Source organism: Molothrus ater, chromosome 8 (genome assembly GCF_012460135.2).
Source record: "Molothrus ater isolate BHLD 08-10-18 breed brown headed cowbird chromosome 8, BPBGC_Mater_1.1, whole genome shotgun sequence".
NCBI classification, from domain to species: domain Eukaryota; kingdom Metazoa; phylum Chordata; class Aves; order Passeriformes; family Icteridae; genus Molothrus; species Molothrus ater.
In genome coordinates this window covers 30,840,601-30,865,765 of record NC_050485.2, presented here as the reverse complement: position 1 = coordinate 30,865,765, position 25,165 = coordinate 30,840,601, and the positions used below count along the sequence as shown (strand labels likewise).

The following is a 25,165-nucleotide window of genomic DNA, read 5'->3' as shown; positions in this document are numbered from 1 at the left end:
GTTCCCAAGATGAGGAAGGGTCACAGGCTCACAATTTTATTTCCAGAAGGAAATTTCTAACTTTCTGTAAGTCAGAAATTCAGACTCCTCCAGCAAAAATCAGGTTCACGATCCAGAAGAAAAAGGGCAACCCCAAACCACAGAAAGGACAGCTTTTTACAAAAGAGGCACTGTGCTCAAGTGAACTTACAGGAAGAGTGGATGCTTGGAAAGCTTTTTCTGCCTTCAGAGACCAGGTCTGGATCACCTGTGCAGTGCATTTCAGAGTTCATTACTCCATCTGGAAAGCAGCGGTAAAAGAAATCGGGACGCGGTCTACAAAAAACACCATGGGTATTAAAAACACAAAAAAAGCTGTAGTAACAAATAAATCTCACAGTGATTATTACATTTACTGCTTATCACACACATGCAGGCTACTCTTGCCTAGAGTGATCAGTTTTGCACAAAGTGTAATGACTCCCAAATTTTCACAGGTCTTGCTGAAACACGCAGCACAGAATATCCAAAAAAAAGCCACCAAAATCTAAACCAGCCTTGATGCTGACTGTCTCAGTGCATTGAGAAAACCTCTGAGCTTCTCCTGACCCTGCTGTGAGCTGGGCCTGTAGGTTTGACTGGTGTCACACTGATCCAGAGCAAATAATCCATGTGGAGAAGAAAAGTGAATGATCACAGATTCAGAGACAAGCTGACAGCAAAATACTTGGCTTGGAATGCAGGATAAATGAGCTTATTCCTGTCTAAAGAAGTGGGTGTATTATTAATTATTTTAAAAGCACCCATCAAATGAAAGTGCCAAGTGCCATTACTGTCAGGGCACCAGTTCTGCAGCAGAGAGGGCTCATCAAACACAAACATTGCTTTCTCAGTGCTGCAAAACATCCCAGCAACAAAAGCAGCACTGGACTCTATCAACAGTGAATGAACTCAAGTGAAATGTGCATTTCCCAGCTGAAATTATTTAAAATTTTGATAAGGAGACAAAAAATACCTAAAACATATTTTCTAAGCCCTTCATTCAAAATAATGCTTCCCTAAAGAAATGTTCTACCAAGGAATCCATTTACTGCTCAGCTGCCAGGTTTTGTTTGGCTGTGGATGTTGATGTCACCTGGACACAGAATATGCTTCTCACAAAATGAACTGATTCCTATTTAATCAGACAAGGGGCACTGGCATCTGAGCTCCCGCACGCTGTGGCTCTCCCCTCCCATGCTGCCAATTTAATGAGCTGATTTCAGCTCCCACCACTCCTCCCAAAGCCCTCTCTGGTCCGGGTCTGCCAGCCGCTCAGACAAGCAGCAGAACACGGCCGTGGACTCCTGCCACAGCGGGGTGTCACCTAATGAAGTTGTGCAACACCTGCAGCAGGCCAAGGACAGCCCCACAGGGCCCCTCTGACTCCGCGTGCTCTGGAGCAGCAGCTCTCTGTTTACTGGGATTTGCTGTAGAAATCTGTCAGTCTGCCTCCATTCCTCTCAAGTTAAACCCATCGTTTAGAACATGACAGGACTTACCTCCCCACTATTAATTTAATAGTATTTGTGCAGACGCCATTCAGGGCTAGAGCCAGGGAAACAGCTACAAAACACAATGAGCAAAGAGAACAATAATAACCTAAGTACCAAGCAACAAACTGCAGCACTACAGCATTCAATTTACAGACTTAAACCATTACTGGACTGAAAACTGAATGATCTTTTTTTTAGCTTAGTGCTTGTTTTCTTGTTAGCCAGACTAAGGACCTCAGAGCATTGTAATAATCATTACTTACTTTGTTCTTATTTCATTACACAAAGCCAGTTTTCCTACCATGCCATTTGAACAGGCATAAGTCGATAAATGGGAAAAAAATAGAGAATTAAGTCCTGTGGTTTGCAATTTTTGAGTTTTGTAATTTACCAGATTAAACTCTCATGCTCTTTATGTCAAGCAGAATTCCTGTATAGACCAATACACAAGATACATAAATAAGTCTACACACACATGTCTATATGTATTTTATATAGAATAAAGAATTTTGTGATAGAATTAAACACTGTCAGGCTAAAGCATTGCCTTTTGGCCAAAACTACAATTGGATGACTTTATTTCACTTTCAAAAGGATTTGGATGTTTTGATTAAATATTTCAGTGTTTTCCCCTTACATTTGCTCCCATGATTACCAATTTTTTCTAATAAAATTGGAAAACAAGAAGGAACTGTCATACTAGGTGAGAACTGATCATCTCTTCTATTTGTGCTTGCATGCCAAGTCCCCAGACTTTCCAAAGAACCTCATCTCAAGCCTGTGGAGATCTTTGCCTTGATTTCACTGGCACTTGGATCCTGCACATACACACATTTTAGATTAAAAATGATTTAATTTTGCAGTCCACACTGTAGCTCCCTGTTGCAAACCAGAGCCAATTTATTTTTATTTTAATTTATTTCCCATCAGAAAAAAAATTTTAATTTTATTTCCCATCAGAAAAAAAAATTATCAGGCAAATGTCTGATTTCCAGCAGAACATTTACAGTAATATAGCTTTGATTATGACAGCCACTGAGCTATTTTCTCCTTGGGCTGCTGCCCCAGATGCTGCACTTCAGCAGCACTCATCCTGCCTCCATAAAACCTTTGCCTGAGGATATTACAGATCATAAAAACGTGTTATAGTGTTATATTTTTTTAAAGTTAAAGAAAAGAAAAAAGTGGGACCTTCATCAAAGCAAAAATAAGGGTTTTCTCAGAATATAACAGTAGCTGCCAGCAAAATGAAAGAACAAGTCAATCCTAGAGACACCCATGCTGTTAAATAAACTCTTCCTCTTTCAACACCTGTGTTGGCAGTGACCACTCAATCCTGTGCTCTGTTTTTCCACCCTCCATTGTTTTGTCTCAGTTTTTTATGGAAATTCCATGGGGAAATTTTCCATAAAGTCAAATGCAGATGACCAGCAATGCCACAGCACTACACTGCCCTTCTTAAAAAACATACCTGCTTTTGAAGACAGGCAGTAAAATTCAGTCTTTTTTTTTGAGTTTGGTCTTGACTGTTCCTTGTACACCTGACAGAGCTGTGCCTTCACTGTTGCACATTCCTTACACTGGCAAGCCAAGCATCGAGTGAGAGTGTGAATGTAGGATGGCAAAAAAAAAAAAATCTGTTTGTTCTGCTGTTATTTCCTTCAAGAAGATCCATATTGCCCATCTAAAGTCATATAATCCAGTCAGTGAGAGATTCAGGCACTCCCAGGGGAAGACTTGAGGGCACCTAAATTAACTCCTTCCTCCAGGTGCATTGAATCCCCTTCTCTGTATTAATGGCTATATGAGGGGCAAAGAATTTTCATCTCTTTTTCACCTTTTCTCCCCTCCATGCATCATGCCAAAAGAAATCCAGCATTTGGGGGACTCCCTGATCATTCTTTATGGACATTCTGTGCCAGATCTCAGCAAATCAGAGGCTCACCACCCCTAATGAACCTTCACATCACCAGATACTGAACTTTATTAGAGTACAGTGCACCTGAACTGGTAAATAAGTGGCAAATAAGCCACAAGAAGTTCCACACTTATGGCACAAACTGAACAGAACATCAGGGTTGGTGTTTCCTTAGTCTGGGCAGCAAGGGGAATGCTGGGGAAGCAACTTTTCTCCTAGATCTTATAGAGGGAATAACAACAGAAGGCAAAACAGCAGGAAAAAAAAAATAAATGTCTTTTTAAAAGAAAAAGGTGAAAGTAAGGGATGGAGAAACTGAGCCTAAGTTTACACAACAGGAGGGAAGGCTCAGAACTGACTGTGTGTGTTTCATGAACGAGGAGTTATTTCCACTGAATGGATTTGTCAGTGAAGTATCACTCTACGACATTTCAGAACTTACAACAAATGACTGACAGCAGTCAAAACAAACCTAGGATCATTTCACACTTGTGTGAGAGCAACTAGAGAAAGAATAATCTATGGGAATTAAGCCTTGTCTAAATTTTTTTTTCCAATTACTCAGTGCCATTTACATCCTACCTAGCTAAGGCAAGGCTGAGTATTGCTTTGATTTTACCATGTAAGGGGCAATAAATAAAGTGTAAATTAACCAGTAAAACAGAATTTCAGAATTATGAATATTTCAAACATAAGGCAAACAAAAACATTTGCAGTTCTTAGTGGTTCAAGGTATCCCTTGCCAGTGAAAGTGCTTGAATCAATATTGGTCTCTGGTAATATCTATATATATAAAAAGGAACTGAGCACATACCACTGTAAGATTTCAAGAGATAGGCACAGCCAGAATTAGCTGGAACAGCTTAAAACTTACCCTTTTCATTGTCCTCTGCTCCAATTTCCTGCCTACAACTGTAATTAGACTTCACCCATAGCACAGCCACTACTGCTCACAGTCCAGGATTAAGTGCACAGCTAATTCCATTGGCAGTTAAGGATGAAACAACAGCTTCTAATTAGAAAAACTGAGCCAAGAGCGTGGATTTTGCAATGGGTAACAGTAAATTGCAGGAGAAGATCAGAGAACACAATGAGAAGGGTAATTTCCTACACTAAACAGCTGAGCTGCACAGGACTTTCCAGTCAAAGCCTCGATTTAGAATAGCTTCAAGTATAAATAAGAGGTAAGTAATAGATTGGGTGTGGCAGAAAAAATATACATCTGAGCAGTCTCTCAGATGGACTTGTCTTTGCTGATCAAATTCCAGTCCTTGCTGGCTAGATTGTGGAATTAAGGCACAGAATTTGTGCATCTACAAACTCACAGAAACCCAAAGGCTTCTGTGAGATGCCCTGAAACTGCACTGAAAATTACTATAATGGGCTGTAATGGAGACAGGTTTTCTTCAAGGCTTGGACTACACTTGGAATCAATCTCTGAGAGCCATCAGACACTTTTCCACCTTGAAGAATGACACACATTACCTAAGAAAGCCTCTTTAATTTCGGTCTTGTCTGTTCGACGGATTATTTTCACCACAAAAATGACTGCGAGCGGCGTGAGGAAGGAAATTGCCTGTGAGAGATAACAAACACCATGTGTGAGAGCATCAATTCCTTCTCTGCCCCACTGATTAATAATTAGCTGCAGCCAGCCAGCTCCATTTAAACTGAATGATCTTTATCAAACTCCTGACCTTAAGCAAAGCGGGATGATTTGTCTTTGCAACTCTAGGGTGACGAGCACATTAATATTCCAATATAGCCCTCAGCTATAATTGATTTGTAATTGCCCAGAGATGCATTTAAAATTCCAGCTCCTCCAATGAAAAAGTAACAGTCCATAAGGTCCACAAAATTCCAAGATACAGATTTTGGACATTTTTTCCTCAGGGTGCATTGCTGAGGAAGGCAGCCCACCCACCTGGGCTCAGTAAGCCCCTACTCAAAACAACAGACAGCAGCACCAACCTCCTGGAACTTTAAAATTCTCTTTATCTTTCTTTTTGTTTTCTTTTCAACTGTCATGCTTGAATGCATTGGGAAGATTATGTCTTTATGATTCCTTTGTTTACAAGTGTTCAGATGTGGAGCAAACTGTTTTATTTTGTTCAAACTCAGAAAAACAACACCTGAGAATTTACAGGTTTAGTCACTGGTTAAACAGAATATCCTGTAATTTTCAGTGCTAGAGGACAGGAATCCTCCTACAAGGAACCTGTAATGGCATCTGTGCATCAGTGCACACACTTTATTTTCTTTTAAAAAAAGTGAATATTACTGGTTGAGGTTTGGGTTTGTTGATTTTGTTTTCAAACAAGGAAAAAAATCAAACTTTAAATGGCACGAGGGGTGCCAGGTCTTAAGTAAGATTATGCTCTCTTTACTGAAGCTGAATTGGGCCTTACTCTTAAATAGTCCCAGTGACGGAAAAACCAGACCAGACAGATATATTATGGCAAAAGACACATGACTCAATCTTCTTTTTATGCCACAGATTAATCCCAGTCCTCACTTTATGATTTTAGACAATCTGAGTAGGAACCAACACGAGAGTAGGCTGTGTTTGTAATTCTGGCTGTGCATCTTGCACCAGATTGTCCTTGCCTGCATCTCCAAAATACTAACTCAGTGAACCATGCAGATTAAAACACAGGCTGGAGTCTGTTCCCCTTTTCTACATTTAGGAAGGCAGGCACCAGAATTTGTGCAAAAAGAGGAGTCACTTCCACTTAAAATCTCCCCCTGTCTGTGTGAAATTCAAGTTTGGATGCCAATGCCACATTACTGGTCCAGAAATACTCACTTCTCTCTCCTCATCAACAATTTAATTTGTGCTTTCAGAGACAGTGTGAAATCAAAAAAAAAAAAAAGATTGAAGCAAATCCTAGAATTTCTAGTTTCATTCTTAAAAATAAGGATTGCCACCAGGGAAAAAAAAAAAAAAGAGATGAAAAATATCTTCGTTCCAGGACTGAAGAACATGTAGAAATATAGCTAAGGCTGACAGGCTCATAGTGGTGGTTTAATGAAATCAGAAATCTTTTGAACAAGCAGGAGCATCAGAAATTATCAACAAAGAATAACATTCAAGTGGCAGCTTGCTCCAAACCACTTCCCCATCCATCTTCAGAAACCTGGTAAACTGCAGATTTCCTCATATTTCACAAGCATGTGAATTTTTTAGGGAGATGAACTATTCATGTTCATGGTGTATTGCTGCTCCTTACACAAAAGCATTAGCTGGAAGGTGCTTTTTATTCTGCAGCAAAATGCACACACAAAAGAATTTTGGCTTGTGACAGACTCCTTTTATTTATTTTGCAAATAAGTTTCTCTATGGCTCATATCTAAAACAGATTTGGCAACATTCTAATGAGCAATACTCTCTTCAGATGCATCTCAGCTATGTTTCCTTTCCCAGCAGTGAAATATTCCAGCATTGCCAGGCTTTTGTGAAACATGGACAAAATCTCTGTCATTTATTATTCATCCTGGCAATGCTGAAGTTACAGGGACACAATTCCACTTTTCCAAGGGAAAGCTGGCAGTTACCTGCACTTTCCAAAACAAGGAATATCCTTTGATAGAGAGACAGAACCAGGCTCAGCTCATTCCAGTTTTTGCTTCCCATGCAGAAATCAGCTTTGTTTAATTTGGATGTGCATTCACAACATTGCTCTTGAATTCAAGTCTCTCATAGCAAATAAAATAATCCAGCAATTCATAAAGTCTTAGAGATTGATTTCTGATAAGCCATAGCCATAATTTCAATATCAGAGTACAGTGGTGGCAACAAATTCTTTCCATAATGAAAGCTTGCGAGCAATGCTAGAGCCAGATATTTCTTTTAAATTTAAAAAAATAAGAAAAGAATATAGAAATTACCCATGTTTCTTAATTTAAGAAGCTGTTGACTGTTTAAAATCTGAGCCAGAAAGAGAACACAGGCCATACAAATTCTACTGACACAGAGTTGCCTCTAAGTTTCACCCACCACAAACTTTGGCAAAATCTGGAGCTATGGGAACATATTAGATGGGAATTATTATTATGGGAATATTATTATGGGAATATATTATAATTTTATAGCAGAATAGTGCTTCCCAGTGCCTATTGCCTGGGGAGTAAGAGGATGGAGTAATGATTACCCCAACTGGTTTCAAAAATCATTTCACCTCTGCAGCAAAACCCTGTACAATGATTCACTCCTGGTTCTTGCAGAGAAACCATGTGGCAAAGTAATGCTGAGCAGGAGAAAAAAAATAATTAAAACTCAGTCTTTCCCAGCACAACAATTTAATGTTTGGCTTGGGGGTTGTTTTTTGTTTGTTGTTTGATTTTTGGATTTTACGTTTTTTACACAGCTGTCTTCCATTTCAGGAAAAACATATATTTTCTTCCATCCGATATTAAAAAGTCCAAAATAGAGCTACTTCTTAATGCAATATAAACAAAATGTTTCTTGTTTATAAAGGCAAATTTAAAAATCAGGCCTTCAGCCTCTGTCTTAGAAGGCTGAGATAAATGGTTGCCTCATACGCAGGAGGTGCCTTTAAACTGTTCCTTAATTAAAATTTTATTATCAATGAAGGACTAAGCATTTATAAAAAAAGTTGAATAGAAATAATATAGCTGATTTGCATTTAATTTGAATTCAAGTTTAAAAAGTAAAACCCTGGGTTCACTGAAGACTCAGGAAAAGGTGACTTGGAGGCAGCTGTTGGAAGGACTGAACCACCACTTTTACAGCCTGAACTGCAGCCATTATTTCAGCATTTCTGAGTTGGTCTGTTTTACTGCAGTCACATATAGAGATTATCATGATTATTAATCATTGCTAGTGAAAGTTATCAAAATTATGAAGTTTGATAACCAAATTCAGCCATCCAGTCTGCATGTGCTGAGCAGGGGAGAGCCAGGAGAGCAGTGACAGCAGGGCAGCTCTGTGATATATTTAGTGTTGGCAGAAGCTAAAACAAAGGTTTTGCCTCTAGGGAAAAAAAAAAAAAAAGATTATTCAGAGTCCAGTATCTCAGTGCCTAACATGACTGAAACAAATTGGATCTCAAAATTTAAGCACTTAACCTTCTAAGAGCATGGCAAGGTTTTGTCAGGTCACCCAACCAGCTAATTGAAAAAACTCCTCTACTCATTTCTCTCACATCCCTCTCAGCTAACACTGCTCTCAATCCTAAACTGAAAAATCAACATTCATAAATTCAGTCATCTGATAATGCTGCTTTTCAAAGACTTCCCATCATTTGCTACATTTTGGACAACATTGGCTTGGAAAAGAATTGACTTTAGGTTTAAAGGAACTTCCTCTATTTGTGAAATATTTCCTGCTGCTTATCAAAGGAGCATTTACTCAGTTTGCAGCCATCAAATGACCCAGGGCCCTTTGGTACTTACAAACATGAGCCGTGTGGGGATGTTGTCTGATTGCACCAAGGGATTTTTGTACAGCCAGATCTCCTCTGGCTGGATCACTCGCTGGAATGGATCCAAAAATTCTGTAAAACTGAAAAAAACCAATGAAAGATACAAATGTTTCACAATTTGAGGTGATGACCAAAAACCCCCAGAAGAGTTCTGCTCGTTTAGAACTCCCCCCAAATTTGACTATGACAGAGCATGCATGAATTATCCTTATTAATAAATTGCTACACTGCCATCCTACCTCACTGCATTTTAGTCAGAAACTTTATAAATACACCCTTCAGAAAATGGGTTTTAAAAGTCTACACCTTTGAAGTTGTTCTACAACTTTATAAAAGTTCCATAAACACTACTGTGGAGAATAATTTCTTTCTGGGAGGGGATAGGTGTGCAAATAACACTGTGAGATTAAATAAATAATGTAGTCATTTATTATCAATTTACAGTCATGTAATCCAGTCTTTTATAATTATTATTTATAATTCCTGAAAAAAATATATAACAAATGTAAAATATTAAATGCCTTTCAAATGTCAAGATTCAGACTTTGAAGCATGACAGTTGCATTTGCAGGATCACAAAGCAAAAGACAGCAGCCTATAAAATTTCTTCTACTGATAGAAAAAAGAGATCACTTCAGACAATATCTCCAAAAGAGACTTACTCCTAAAACAGGATGGGCTGTCAAGCTTAAGAAGAATCTAAGTCTATCAGAAATGTCTCATTCATCCACCCAAACAAACGCACTAAAAAACCTCATCATTCTGTAATTATGTTATTTTGCAATTAAGAGCATCAAAATAAAATGTTGAGGTCCCATTGTTCTGTAGAAAGCAATTTGTGTGGGTATCTTTTGTCATGCACTGAAAGAAAAAGCAAGAATTGTGATCTGTGGCTGCAGGTGGAAGTTTCAGAAGCTTCTCATGCTACCTAAATTATCTCACTTCATGCAAACCATACTCATTTTCCCATAGAGCCCTCCAGTGCTCTTTTACTTTTCTTGGCTTTGAATTAATATCAGACCGCCTGGGAAGTTTGGCTTTTGCTTTCCAGTGCTCATTTCAGGTCTGGTAACAAACCAGCACTTGAGGAATGGGTGCTGAAGAAGGACACAGGGACAGTTTTCTGCAGGTTGGTCTCACCTGGTTGGTGAAACCAGAGCCAGAACTCAGAGATGTAGCAGCCCAAAGCTTTATTTGCTTGAAGTTTTCCAAAGCCAAGGGCTTTAAACCTCTCCAAACCCAGGTTTTACATCAGTAGCAGCCGCATCAGGTGACTTTGTAAAGAGAAAAAGCCCAAAGCAATTTGCAGAGCAGAGTGAAATTAATGCAAACTCACACATGCAGCTCTCCCCAGGGAAGAGAAACCTCAAAAAACCCAGCTGGGTCAGCAATTTCCTCAAGAGGAGCAAGCCACTGCCACTGCCCATGGCAGGGAGAGGAACTAGGGCATCTTTAAAGGTCTCTTCCACCCCAAACCCCTCTCTGACCCCATTACCTGAGCACACTCAGACTCCCTGACCTCTTCTTCCTCTCCTTTCCTGTAGTAATTTCATATCCTCTGAACAGAGAGAGACGTGGTTCTCCCAGGAAAATCCTGGGAAGCTGGGGGAAACTTCAGAGGAAAGAACTCAAACAACGATTATCTCTCTTTCTGTCACCATTGTTTATAGACATGGTTCTCCAGAGTGTGCTATTCAGCAATAGTGTGAGAGAAGATTCCTGAAGGCCAGCCAGGTCTTAAATCCACCATTGTTTCTGTAAGAACTGTAGATTTCTAATAATCAAGTGTTTTTTCATGCCTTCTGATGATGGAATCTCTGCATCACCTTTGGCTGTCCCCTGTACCCCTCCAGTGATACTTTCCTAAAGGAAAACAACCAAATTTAAGGACCAAAGAAGGTCAAACAAGACTTGCCACTTGTAACAATATTTCTGTTTTCTATACTGGCCTACATGGACAAGAAGATTGTTCTGGGAGCTTAAGGAGTCTGGTTTTGCAAGGGGAATATTTACTGTTGCACTCAGCTTCTCCAACCCAGAGTCTGAGCCTGCTCTCTCAAGGAAGGTGAACTTCAGAAGTGCCAAAACAATTTGTTTCAGTGTTTTCAAACTGAAAACAATGTTTTTTTTAAAGTTTAAAAGACAATGGCTTGTGCAAGACATGAAAATAGGAAACATTTCTAAAGAACAGTTCCATATCACCCATATGAAAAATTCATTTTCTAGTTTTCAACTAGAAAAATAAAGGTCGACTCCTAGATAATGCAAGCAGGTTTGGCTCCAAATTTCAAATAAGAGAGTCCTAAAGTACATTATTTGAAGTATTTCTTGTAATTGCAGAGAGCAAACCACACACAAACATCTGTGCTTCAAGGTGATCACGACACATCCGTGCACCAGTGCACTTCTGGAAAATTTGTCACATTGGATCAGAAATGCAATTAATTTGATGTTAAGACATTTGACATTATGAACAAATGCCAACAGAGTTAAAGGTTTGGGGCTCTTCTTGATCTTTTGTTTCCTGCCCCTCATGATGTAAGAAAGCTGAAATTATTTTTGTTTCAATCTGAGGAATTTTTAAAAAATCAAATTCAGTTCTCACACAAAACACGCTGGGACACTGCAGATACATACTGCCATAAGATTGATGCCTTTAAGAGCAAAATAACTCATGCTAAAGAGATGAAAATGTAATAAATAACATAAATAGGATCTGGTTTCAGGTGAGGACTGATTTTTTGATTAATATATACTCATCTGTACTCATATAAAGAATGAGTAATTTCAACAAATCCATCAATGACTGCAATTATTATTATTTTATGCAACAGCAGCAGTTTTGTATCCACTATATATTAAGTCTGATTAGGTTTCATCTATTTCTTTGACTTGTGTTCTGAATATCTTCCCAAAACTGTGTTAAAATTTAGTGCAACATAATGCAAAACAAACCCCCCCAGAAAAAAAAACAAAAAAGTTTTCTGAAACTGGCAAAATAATTTCAGAATCACTGCTGAAGGAGAAAAAAAAATAGCTGCAGAAGGCAGCAGATGTCTCTGTGAAGAATACAGAAATAGAAAGTAAACAGTTAAAGGAAAGAGACTGTAAAAAAAGAAATAACTTTTTTTTATCTTCCCAAAGAGATCAACTGCTAATTAAATTTTTATGCCAAGACTCATAAGAGAACAATTCTCCTCTTTTTTGAAGCATCACCAATGGGTGAGTGGATATGAGATTTCACTAGCTTGAAGGCAATTCCCTTTGTACTCCATTAAGCAATCATGAGGACATACTGGCTTCTAAGCTGCCTGACACTTGGATTTATGTTCCTTTGTCCCAACCAGAAGTACAGTCTATCACTGTTCAAGGTCAGCTCAAGCTTGTTTAAAGGACTGGATGTGATGAGAAATGAGTGCAGGCCTTGGACAGACCAATCCAATGGTTTTGATCCCTTTGTGTTATGGCCCAAAGTACAACCTCAGCCATGGAAGTGTCCCCTGGTGGGCAAAAAAACTTCCTTTGTTTTAGTACAGAAAAATTTAGTCTTAGCTTTTTGGCCTTTTTTCTTCCTTTTTACATATTCACCCAACATTTTTAACAGCTTAGCAAGCAAGATTTCCAACACTTCAGCCTGATGACATGTCTTTAAGGCACAAAAGCATTTCCATTAACTTGGAGAGCCTTTAACTGTGACTTTCAAAGCAACCCAAGGGAAAGAGGAGCTCAAACTCCATTAAAAATATCAATGAGCAACAGGTGCCCCAGTCCCTGGGGTTGCTTTGGCCAGTGCCAGCACTGCTGCTTACAGCTCCACACTGAGTAAAAACACTGCTCTTTTCCAGGTCTTCGAGGTACATTAACTTCATTTCCATTTCACAGCGTGCAGCCCTTTAGGATCATTTCGTGCCAGCACCACCTCATAGCCAGAGCCAGGTAACAGCTCACTAAAAACAGTTGTGTGATGTTATGGACAAATAACTTGGGGTTATCTTTTTATGAAACTATTCACTGATAGTGGAAGAATCAAACAGAACATAAATATCTTCACAGAGGTTTTGGCCTGAGTTTCCACAGTGGTTTTCATCCCCCATAAGCAGCAGCAGGATATTGTTTGGTACCTCACCTTATTGTTTCCACCACTCAGCTGCATGAATCACAGCAAAGTTTAAATTTCTGCCTGGTCCTGAGCATCAGCTAAGAGGGGTTGGTTGGTTGGTTGGTTTGTTGGTTGGTTTGCAGGAGAAGGGGGAAATTGAGGTTTTTTACCTTTTTCTTTTTCTCTCACAGACAAATCTTATCCCAAACACCAAGTGACAATAACTGAGAGGACAGAGCAGTACACATGGGATGGCAAAGCACCAGGAGAGAATGAAAGAAACTTCAAACTGGTACACCCAGACTTTCATCCCAGACACCTCATGAATGCCCCTCCTCTTTTCTAAGCTTCATCTGTTGATAAGCAGATTTTACCCTCAAATGGCTCTGTCTGCATGTCCCCACTGGGGCAACCAACAAAGAGATAGCAGATGTTCATCAGCTTCTCTTATAAATCACCTCTGGGGGCTTGTGGGGAACAAATTTGGCTCTGACCACCATTCCCTGCCTGCAGAACTGTGTGTGAGCAAACACTGCTGCCTCTCCCAAAAACACAGGTTAGCTGAAACTCTTGGAACTCCATTTTGCATGTTTCTACATGGATATTTCCGCTAGTATTCCCCAAGCTGGGTCTCAAAGCTAGTAGTAAAAGCTTGTCTGGTGTGCCTGCCATGTTAAATTGTGCAATCAGCTGCTCTGCAAAGGTGAGAGCGGTGTCAGTGGTGCTGAAGTTGGTAACAGTTGCCCTAATTACAGAGGATGTGCACAATTCATAACTCAGGATTTGCTTTAGGGGCTTCCCAGAAGTGATCCAGGCTGAGAGAGAGAGCCCAGAGTTTGCATCAGCATTGAACACTGTTCACTCACCTTGGCTCACATTTGAATTCAATGCTTCAGTTCACCCTTTCTGAAACACCCTAATAGTGGGGAAAGCATTCATGTCATGTTATTTGATGTACCTGGAGAGAATAACTGATGCTCAAGCCATGAGAAAACCTAGGTTTGTTTTCTGCCTACAAATAATGTTATGAAAAAAAAAACAAACATAAATTCTTAGAGGTTATTTTACAAATCCCTGCAAAAACTGACAAAATATGAAAAGCTTGAAAAGTTCTGTGGCTGGCATGTAAAAATAACAAAACTGAAGGAGAGGGGATAGTGATGAGGGGAGATAAGAAGCAAAGTCTGTGGTTTATCACCATGATTCTGCTCTCCAAGGAGCTGGAGCAATTCAGACTCTGAAATGCTGCTGGCTGTGTGTATCAGCATGATGAGATAGCTTTGTGTCAGCTCAGAGGTTAGCACAAGCAAAGAGATCTGAGCCATTTAATATCTAAAGCAATTTGGGAAATCCACAGCTCCTCAGCCATCAAGAAGGGTTACAATATACCTGGCCAAGACTCAATTATGAATGATGAGCAAGGGAGAAGCTGGCATGAATTAAAAATAAAACTTCAATAATATAAACTCTACTTTGATAGAAACATTCTCTGTACTTAAGGTGCAACACTGGGTGTCAAGAGATTTGATGTTTCCTGATATGATTTTACAAAGCTAGGTTGGGCAAACCATTCCAGTGTCAGTAGCACAGTAACTCTGAATTCTGCAGTTTGTTTATTAACTGGACTTTATTAACTACACATGCCCAGTAGGCACTGCTGACAAACACGCAGCAACAGCTTTGATTTCTCTAGAGAAAACAAAGAGTTAATTTTAACTATGTATCCTAATTTATATTGCAATAGGTACTGAATGCAAGAGATGTTCCCATCAGAACAGACCTGAAGTTTTACTGGTTCCTCACAGACTTTTATGGAAACGCATTACTGTAAATATCATTTTTTAACTGCACTACAACCAATTAACTACTGTATACTCACACTGACACAGAAACATCAGTATCAATAAATTATCCCTTTTTAACAGCTAAAACCTTTTTATTTCCCAGTACAATGCCATGCAGTGTTTACATCTGATTAACAATTTGTTTCATCTGATTTACAATTTGAAATCTCCATATAAAGCTTTATTGGGACTGATAAACACAAAGGGCTTGGGCAATATTTTTGGGGTTTTTATTTAATGTCACTGGCAACTAGAGGACTGGTTCTGGAGGGTAGCTTTGGCTTCAGATGAATCACAATTACTTGATGGAAAATGTTTCTGAATACTTTAAATTAGCTAGCAATTGCAGTGTGACATTTAATTAGCACATATGCCTCCATTAGCCCTTCAGATATACAAGAAATCATTTTGGTTAAGAAAAGACGGAAAATAAATTCTGATGTGGTTTTAAAACACACACACACACACATATTACCAAAGCTGTCATATTTCCCTGAAGTTCTAAAAAAGGAGAGCTTCCAGTATTTTCCTTCAGCTTTGCCTGACATATCCACTGATCTTACAGATTTATATCAGGGTAGAACTTCTTCCAAAGATGAATGGCCTCTCCTCCTTGCAGCCAACACTGCACCCAGCAAGGAGGCAACAGCTGTGGAGCCTGGGCTCACTTAAAAGCTCAGATCTCAAACTAAAAACAATGCAGCTCACAACAGGAGTCCTGGAGCTCATGAAATCTCATATAAATGAGATATATACTTAGAATGCATAATATGAAAGAGCAAACCAACAATCTTTTCACAATGCTGACAAAGAAAAAACAGCCTGGAGAGGAGTTTTAGAACCCAATGTTAGGTTTCTCTGCACTTCAATTACATTGTCCCTGTTTTCTCAGCCCCTGGCATTTGAACTCTTTCTAAGTAAAAGCTTTTCACCCTGTGACAGAGAGGAAAGGGAAAGGATTATCTGAGCATGCACGAACAGCACAAGAACAAGAGGTTAACATAGCTAGGAAGTTATTCTTGTGAACCTGAAAGATTCCAAAAACTTCCAGTCCATGCATTGTCCTTGTTAGAGGCTGAGCCTTTGATAGCAAGTAGAGCTAAATATCATTAAGCATCATTATTGTGAATCTAGAAAACTCCCATTCCATGGGAATAAAATGGGTTTCCAGGCCTTAGAGTACTCAATTATCTTCAATGCAGCATTTTCAGCATTGTATCTTCCTCACAGAAGTGGGATATTTGGAAGTGGAAGGAACAAAGAGGGAACAGTTGGGCATGCAGCATTGCAGCTTTGATCAGGAGAGCAGGAGTCAGGAGTGACTATACTGAGCCATGAAAAAAAAACTACTGCAAAATGACTCTAAGTTATATATTTTGACTTGTTTTTAATTTTTACAACTTTCCTTGATTTAATATTGAAAGTGATCTCTTGTATTTGCGGGGCGACCCATGGCAGGAAGGAAAGATGAATCTGGCTCCAAGTTCTCAGAAGGCTAATTTATTATTTTATGATGCTATATTATATTAAAGAATACCATACTAAACTATACTAAAGAATAGAGAAAGGATACTTACAGAAGGCTAAAAGATAATAAAGAAAAACTCGTGACTCTTTTCAGAGCCTCGACACAGCTTGGCACTGATTGGTCATTAAGTTAAAACAATTCACATGAAACCAATGAAACAATCACCTGTTGGATAAACAATCTCCAAACCACATTCCAAAGCAGCAAAACACAGGAGAAGCAAATGCGATAATTATTGTTTTCCTTTTCCTCTGAGGCTTCTCAGCTTCCCAGGAGACGAATCCTGGGCGAGGGGATTTTTCAGAAAATATGACAGTGACCTTTGCAGCTTTGCTTTCTGGTCAGCAGAGTATAAAATAAACCATTCTGAAACAAAACTGACTTTGCTTTGGCATTTAGCTGCTCCTGGGGTGAAAGAGCCATTCAGCCCTTGTGATCCCTGCTGACATGGAGCAGTGCTGCCCTTGGAAAACAAGGCAAGGAGGTCAGAGCTGCTGATTGTTGTGTCAAGGTGCAACTCTTCAGGCCATCCAGTAATGTACCAGAAATAATCAACAGTGGTAGCTTTAAATAGAAATAACCAATTTAAATAGAAATAACCAATATCATCCAAGTGAAATCTATTGGCTCCTGCTTTCATTGCATTATCTCTTATTTTATTTATTTAAAAATTATTTATGGTGTTAGCTGTTGCCTCTATCCCCTATGTTTATAAATGTACCCTATGATACAAAATATTTCACAAAAGCCATTTTAATGTGTGTTTGGGGAGGAGAAAGTAGAGGAAAACAAAATAATGAGTTCTACAGCCATTAGAAGTGTCAAAGCTGGCAGCTGTACTTCATCCTAAAGTGAAAAACAGAATTCATATTACAGGCTTAAATTAACTAAGTGCATGCCTGAATAATGAACCCAAACACACTGCAGACAGTCAAAATTTTCCTCTTGATGTTTTTAATGCTTATTTTGATTACTTCTCAAACTGTTTTCAGTCAAGCTCTCCACAGTTCCCTGCACAACTACACAGCTTCACAGCAAATTGATGGAGATGAGTCTGGTAAAGTTTCTTTTTTTTCTTTTTCATATCAGCATGTCACACACTATTGATTATGTTTGGAGCCAAAGTGAAAGTTGGGGAAAACTCACAACCATGCTGAGTTTGTCTCTGTGAGAAAAGCTCCCCCCTCAGTTATCTCATCTCTGTCCCTCCCTCATTCCTCCTCCTAATGATAATGCAGCACTCAGGCATCCCCTGTTCAGGACCAGCACAATCCTCACTACACAAAAAAGCTACAAGACATGCTAAATATTATCTTAATTCATTTTTAGCATCAATAATTCTGCCAGCTATTTCCAAGAATGGGCTTTTCAAAGCCACTGACAGATTGGGAGAGCATAAAGATCTTGATTTACTGTGCCAGATATGAGTACATTTGCAGCAGTAATACTATAATTTTTATTAAATTCTTTCCCATAAGAACCACAGTTGTGCCCTATCTTGACTATGCTCAGATCAAAGTATAAGAATCAATGTATTAAAGGAAAATTTTCCCCCCAGGAACCCTATCAGTAGCATTCTCCCTATAAAACATCCTCAATCAGGCTAGAAGCAAATAAACACAAAGTGCCCAAGCCTGTGAGTAAATGGGATTCAACAACAAGATTCAACAAGAGACACAAAGTCACCATTTACTCCTCAAAAATCTGGAGCAGATGCTTTGGCATTTACAATAAGATCCTCTTTTAGCATGTATTCAGCTGTGAGTTTAGCCATGGAGATCAACTGTAAATCCTATCCTATTAGCTGGACAATTAGAATTCCTGCCATTAAATCCCCTTCCCATCCTTTCACTCCCTCTTTCCCTCAGACTCAGGGAAGACAAATGAAATAATTCAGCTCCACAATCTAGAAGTATTGGTACAATAGTCTGTAAAAATAATCTGTCTTTTGCTCAGACCAGAGTCTGCACAGAAAGACAGGTAGGTACAATTTCTCCTGAATAACTGTTCTCAAAGTCAGTAAAATCCTACCCTATTCCAATAAATAAAACACAGAACAATGGAATCAGAAGATCCAGCTGGCTGAAGCACCAAGCAGCTGAACAGCAGGATGGCACTGAGGGGATGCTGCTCCCCTCCTCAGCTGGATGGGGGAGAGAAAATTCACTGAAAGGCACCTGGGTCAGAGTGTGAGCAGGCAGAGATCACTCAGCAGTTGCTGTCATGGGAAAAACAGACTTGACTGAAAGAAACTAGTCTAATCACAGCAGGAAAATGAGAAAATAAAACCTAAGCCTTAAAACAGCTTCCCACCCTTCTCCCCAGGCTTAACATGGAATTTTTTTCTCCCTCCTCCTTGCAGTGGTACAGGGGGTGGGGAAATGCAGGCTGAGATCAGATCACAGCCACCCCTGCAGCCCCCCTGCCACCAAAACCTGGCCATAAAACCCAAAACAGCACCAAGTTTCATGTGAGCTCCCTGGTAATTCATACACAGGGCAGGCACACAATCATTTTGTTCTGTGCCTCCTATGACATCAGGTATTACTGGTACTTAGGGCCTTTTGTTTTCACAGTAACCTGCCCAGGACACAGAGCAAAGTTGAAATTCAGCTTACTTTGTGGTGTATCAGGGAGGTACAGGAGCTCCATTCCAGCTCTCCCATCCCTTCAAAGGTGTGACTGACTCTGCTGAGCACTGGAACAAGTCTGCTGCTCAATATGCAACCTCTGATAGGTGTTCTCAGGTCCCAAGCACCAGAAAAGCTCTTTTCTACAGCAGGTCTTGCCCTTACCTCTTCATTAACCCTACTCAGCAAATTAGACTTCAACCTGCACCACAAAACAAATCTTTCCATCACTTTAATCAGATGTAAATTACAGTTTACAACGATGCACCTGCTTTAAAGCAGGTTAGCAAGCATATTGATGTTTTCATTTCCTATTGTCATTACTGCTTGTGAAACTAACACTGAAAAAACTCCAAGACTGTTCAATGTGTTTGGCTACCTCATGACAAAGAATTTATCAATTGACTGAAGGATTAAGGTGAGAAAAAGAAGGATTGCCCTTGTTTTCTTGATGAGAAATTAGGAGACACAGAAATTAAGTCCAAGACTGAGGATCAGAAGCCAAAGATCAGGTTCCAAACAGAGTCAGATTTATGGGGTATTCAAATTGAGAACAGAGGGCACAAAACCAGTAAGAAGTGGCCAAATACCTACTTTGAAACCTTCACTAGAGAGCCGAGGCTTAAGGGGTGCTTTGAATTCTTGGTCCAACTGATTTTTGTAAATTTGCAGCATTTGAGTCAGAATAAGAAAATAAATCTTAATGTCTCATTCTGCTGATCTCTTCTCAATACCATCTTGCTTTTGCCACCTACAGTCCCAATTTTCAGCTCAGTCTATCCTCCAAAACTCCCGTCCACAGGAGAGATAAAAGGCAAACCCAGTCTGGGAGAAGAGCAATGCAGAAGTGCAGCACTGTAGAATCTCCTCAGGTAATTGATTTTCTGTCTGTGTTAACAAGACAATACACAGTATCATTTATAAAGGCAACATATGTAGGATATCCAGGAGACAACATCCCCTGACAAAGAAAGCTACTTGAAAGAGCTTTGCACACCAAATTATTTCATGCATATTCATAACTTGATTAAAATATTAATACTGTAAACTTGTAAGAAACACAACAGGCGCAGGAACAGCTTTTATTTACTTACACCAGAAACTGAACATGGCACACACACAAAGGATGTCAGCATTACTCAGTGCTGGAAACTCACACATGTGCAATATATATCTGTATATTAGCCTGCAGATAAACATTTATTCCCAAGGGAGGCTGCTAATGAGACTCTGCTGTGGGGAAGATATCCTATTACTCCAAATGACATTTATATTTTAATCACATCACATGCACTGAAGAGCTCGAGGTTTGATGGAGCAATCCTTGAAAGACTTTGCCTTTTTAATCAATTAGCTCTCTAAACATCAGTGACGTGCTGTTGACAAGTCCTTGGGTTAAATATACAACAACACACACAAATCCTCTCTCCCTGCCAGGAGGAAACAGTGTGGTCTTCCAAAACTTCTGAAACAGATGCAAAAAGTTTTCCTCCTAGAAAATACCTCAAACAGAACACTAAGAAATAAAGACACCCCTCAGGCTGGCTCTGAGCTACCACTCAGTGAATTCATTTTAGGACAGATGAAAACCTTTGTTTTAAGAGCAACACTCCTGTGTACAACTATCAGACTTGCTCACAAATCCTTTTATAATTGGCTTATCTGAATAAAACCAAGTCAGGCAAAACAAGCCTTTCTTCAAGCAACCTGTAAGTGACAAATGCCAATGCACACATGGAGATGAAAGTTTGGTCATTTTTAACATGTTTTAGCATTATCAGGCATTTTAAGATGCTCCAAGTCATAGAAATAAGTACAAAAATGAAGAAAAACAGAGCTGCAAGACCCTAATTCAATCTTTCTTCAAATCAGCAAATTAGCATTGGAATTTTCCTGTAAACAGTACATCCTCATGGCTGGTATATTAAACAACAGACCACTTCTACTTCTGAGAGCTTACATGAAAACCTCACTTTAAAAATAAAACTCAGTTCTGTACTCACAAATATTCCTTAGTAAGTAAAAACCTAAACAAATATATGAAGTGGGAATTAATCAAAGTCAGGATTTGATTGGAAAATATTTGAAACTTCATAAAGTAAGAGTCAAATTATAGCATGAGAATTTTCTTCACCTTGGAATTAACAAACCACCCATGTTCCATCAGATCAGGTCAGCCCAATCAAAAGGCGCAAGGATAAATACTTTGAAAGCTAAAAATTAATTTGATAATTAAGAAACTGGGATAAACTGTGGAGCAGAACAGAAACAGCACTGTCCTTGCAGTTGGTAACTTGCAGTCTGAGAGCTATTTTGCTGAAGGTACTCAAAGAATACCTATTTAACTTTGCAGTAAAGTTTGTATTTAGGTATTTTTTTACTGCAACCATTGTTTTTGGGTTTTGACTCTTTGTTGTTTGGAGTTTGGGTTTGTTGTCTTTTTTTTTTTAATTCCTGCTTCTCAATTTCAGGCAGACACAGTCCTTCTAATAAATCTCTTCTAACTAATCCCTCCTTCAATACCACTAAATCCTGAGGGCTAAAATGCCCTTTAGCACAGATCTCTGTTAGGGCAGAGAAGCTTGAGTTGCTAAATTTCAATACCTAATCTAGTCTTTAATTGCTAAATGAGCTCTCAGCAATTGCCATGAACACAACACCTAGAACTGAGTCAGTTGTTATCATTACCCTCCCTAAATGGCTGCTGAATTCAACCAAATCAATACTCAACTACCAAAAATGTGCATTGCTTCTAAGGGTGCCCATCTGCAGGATAGAAGAGATCTTATATAACAAGTACAGGTTTCTGCCTTTGATGGAATGACTGACATTGATAATTATGGCAACTGGAGGGAAAAAAATTTGCCAGTCTTAAACATAGAAAACATGGTTGTTCTTGATCTAAAATAACATTCAAATTGGCAATACATTCAATTTCAGCAATCATCAACAGAAGTTTTCACACCTCCATTTTTATGAAATGACATTTATTACCAAGCAAAGCTCCAGAGTGGAATGTGCACCTTTTTCTTGTGCGTTCTGTGGTACAAAACATGCCAGTCTATTGCTGTGAGTGACATGAGCTGTTAGGTTGAAGCCCAAAGACATCTGGGAGGCACAGATGGTTCAGAACTCTCAAATAGCTGCGGAACCATTCCCTTCAAGGTCAGGCTTCTGACACTGCAATGGTTGGTAATGACACAAAGCCATCAAGACCTTTTCAGAAAGAGCTCCTTCTCTTCTGTCCAGTTCCTCATTTCCTGGCACTCAGCACAGAGATGAGCTCAGACCCAGCCCCAGCTCATTTCTGCTAATGGCACTCCTCTCCCAGGGAGGTGGAACCTGTACAGCCTTTCCATTCCTAGAAATCTCTTCTGCAGCAGAGCTCAAGTTGCTGCCGCCCGGATTCCAGTCCCAGGGTTTCCAATTTCACCAGTGAATGTTCACTCCTGAAAAGATATTCCACTGAACTCAATGTTCCATAAAAACCTTTGCACTGGCTGTCTGTAAAACCACAGGAAACAGAGTGTTTAAACCTCTGCAATGGAAAAGTTTCAAAATGTAATTGCCACTTTAGAAAACTAAGAGAGCTACTGAATACTATTGCAATAGCAAAAGATCACTTCTGTGCTAATATTATCTGAATAGGAAAGGTCTTTTCTTTTGGTCTACCTAGAGATTGTATTCTTGCAACCATTACCAGCAAATAAAGTGCAGTTCTTCAGGAAACGAAACACTGGCCTGAATTTGGAACACTGCTGTGCCCATCACTTTCAGATGTCAATGAAAGCTCTGAATGACCTATTGAAATACCAGAAATATTCCCCAAGAATCCCAATGAGGCAGGAGTTGAGCTGTGTGAAAATATGAGAAATTCTTCCATGGGCATTTGCCATTAGGGTGACTCTACCAAGAGCTTTTCTGTTAGCCACCCCTCCTCAGAGGATTTTGGAACCAAGGCAAAAAGAGTGGTGAAAATAATGGAATCTTTTAGAGAGGAAATAAAGACAGAAGAGAAGCACAACCAAGAAATGACTGATTATCATGGCTCATGATTTACATATCATAGTAATAAGCTACATGAGGAGATCTCCTGCAGGGGTGGTGCAGGTGATGAATTACACACACGATCATAAAGAATTGAAAGGTTCTGATGTAGCATCAGCCTCTGAGGTCTTTGCTCACCCTGTAACTCCACATATTCCAGAAAGGAGTTCTGTTGACAGGAACAGGTCTACTTTCAAAGTGAGATGCAACTGAACTGACAGATATCAAAGGCACCTCACAGGGTTTTGTTGGAAATCAAAAGATTTGCATCAATATTCAAGAGAAATGAGCACGGAGGAAAAAATCAAACACCAGTAAATTGGACAAGTTATTAATTAACCATGAGAGGTTCAGAAAGGACTCATCAAAGCATTCCGTGTCACCGAGTCTAACTCAATATCACAGCTTAACAGATGTCCTACACTGCCTGCACCTGCGACCAGCAGCATCCATCCTCAGGAAAACAAACGAGCAAACAGCAGAATCTGATCCCGGTTCTGTGATGCTCCTGAGAGATCACAAAGACTGAGAACACTCCTCTTTAAACATTAAGCAATGGAAATGCAAACTTAGATAGAGTGGAACTTTTCATTGTTCAAATGCACGCAGAACACAAACTGCATGAAAGAAAGGGCTGAAATACACAAAGCAAAAGGATGCATAACTGCTGTCTCCTAAAAAAAAAGGCTAAGGGAAAGAATGGTCCTGCAGCGACAGCTGCACATCTTCCAACAGCCAGATTTTCATGACTTTCCTCCCTGCCCAACAGCGTGCGGAGAAGCTTCCCAAACCCTTTCTCACAGGTTCCACCTCCTGCTCAGCCCGCGGTCCCTGCTCAGCCCCAGCCCCGGCGCTGCAGCCCCGGCGCTGCCGCTGCTGCCAGCCCCAGCTGTCGGAGCGCATCCACAGCCCCGCCAGGTGAGACTTCAGCCCACAGCCACCCCCCCGGCACCTCTGAGGCTGCATGGTTCTGGCCGGTCGCTTTTTGCACACTTCTCCCACAAACAGCAGCTTCTCCAGGAAAAATTCCACTCGGCTCTTCGGCAAAACGCCGCGGCTGGGAGAGTTCCCTCAAAGACTCACCTGGGCGAAATATCCCACCCCCGAGCATCCCAGAGAGAGCACCGGAGGCAGCTCGGGCATCCCGAGGGCTCGCCGGAGCTCCCCGGGCGAGCCCCGCACCGCCATCCCGCCCCTCCATCCCGCCCTGCCAGCGGCACCCGGCTGTCAGCCAGCCCCGGAGCGAAGTTGCCGCGGTGCCGCCGCCCGGCGCTACTCACACGAAGACCCCGAAGAGCAGCACCCGTATGCCGATCTCGATCGCCAGCTCCCGCATGGTGGGGCCGGCACTCCGCAGCCCCCTCCGCCGCCTCTCACGCCCGGGGGCAGCGGGGCCGCCCGAGGCCGCCGGTCCCGGAGCGCCGGGGCCCCGCGCAGAGCCCGGCCGGACGCGGCCCCGGCCCCGCCATCCCGCGGCCTCCGCGCTGTGAGGGGCGCGGCGCTGGCGCGGCGGAGCCGAGCGCCGGGGGAGGGTCCCGGTGACGGTGCCGGTGACTAACGCGGTGTCCCCGCTCGGGGGGAGGGTCCCGGTGACTAACGCGGTGTCCCCGCTCGGGGGAGGGTCCCGGGGATCCTGGGGATTTCCCCTGCCCGCCTCCCCGCCCGCCCCCGCGGCGCTGCCGAGCGGAGCCGCAGCCGGAGCCGAGCGGGTCCGTCCCGCCCGCCCCTCGGGGCCGCCCTGCGCCACCGCCGGCACCGGGATGCCGTCCCCGCCTAAGGCGCGGTGAGAGCGATTTTTCTGCCCCTTTTAGCGCAGAGCTCCCCATCCTTCCCCGGAGGGCCATGAACCCGTCGGTGCGAGGGGCTGACATCCCAGGGCACCGCCGCCACAGGCTGGATTGCAGCTCCGGCCGTGGGCTGGCGTTCCGGTGCTCATCTCTGGCTCGTAATGAAACCCGCGCTTCGAAAAGATGGAGAAGAACAATAATAATTGGGGCCGGCGGGAGGGAGCATCACCGCGCCCAGATCCAGCGGTGTTCACAAAAACCCCAATTGCTGGCCCGTTGTGCAAAGGGCAGTCACACACTACATCACCCGGGCTGAGCTTGGCCCATTCTGTGCTTTATCTTTGTATAAAGGAT

The 25,165-nt window shown here is 41.1% G+C and overlaps 1 protein-coding gene across 2 annotated transcripts in view; it reads right to left on the bottom strand.

Moving 5' to 3' along the window:
• The window catches only part of PLPP4 (phospholipid phosphatase 4), a 46,706-nt gene extending 22,002 nt beyond the window's left edge, over nucleotides 1–24,704 (bottom strand). Inside the window, exons 1-5 of one of the 2 annotated variants that reach the window (XM_036385588.2) lie at nucleotides 24,305–24,528; nucleotides 8,848–8,956; nucleotides 4,918–5,008; nucleotides 1,521–1,584; nucleotides 191–315 (exon numbers count right to left, since the gene is read on the bottom strand). In XM_036385588.2, the coding sequence (XP_036241481.1) occupies nucleotides 191–315; nucleotides 1,521–1,584; nucleotides 4,918–5,008; nucleotides 8,848–8,956; nucleotides 24,305–24,360 (445 nt within the window). In that variant the 5' untranslated portion in view covers nucleotides 24,361–24,528. Of the gene's footprint in view, nucleotides 1–190; nucleotides 316–1,520; nucleotides 1,585–4,917; nucleotides 5,009–8,847; nucleotides 8,957–24,304 lie in introns of both variants that reach the window. The other variant, XM_036385590.2, reaches the window with a different exon arrangement.
• Between the last annotated feature and the right edge of the window lie 461 nt (nucleotides 24,705–25,165).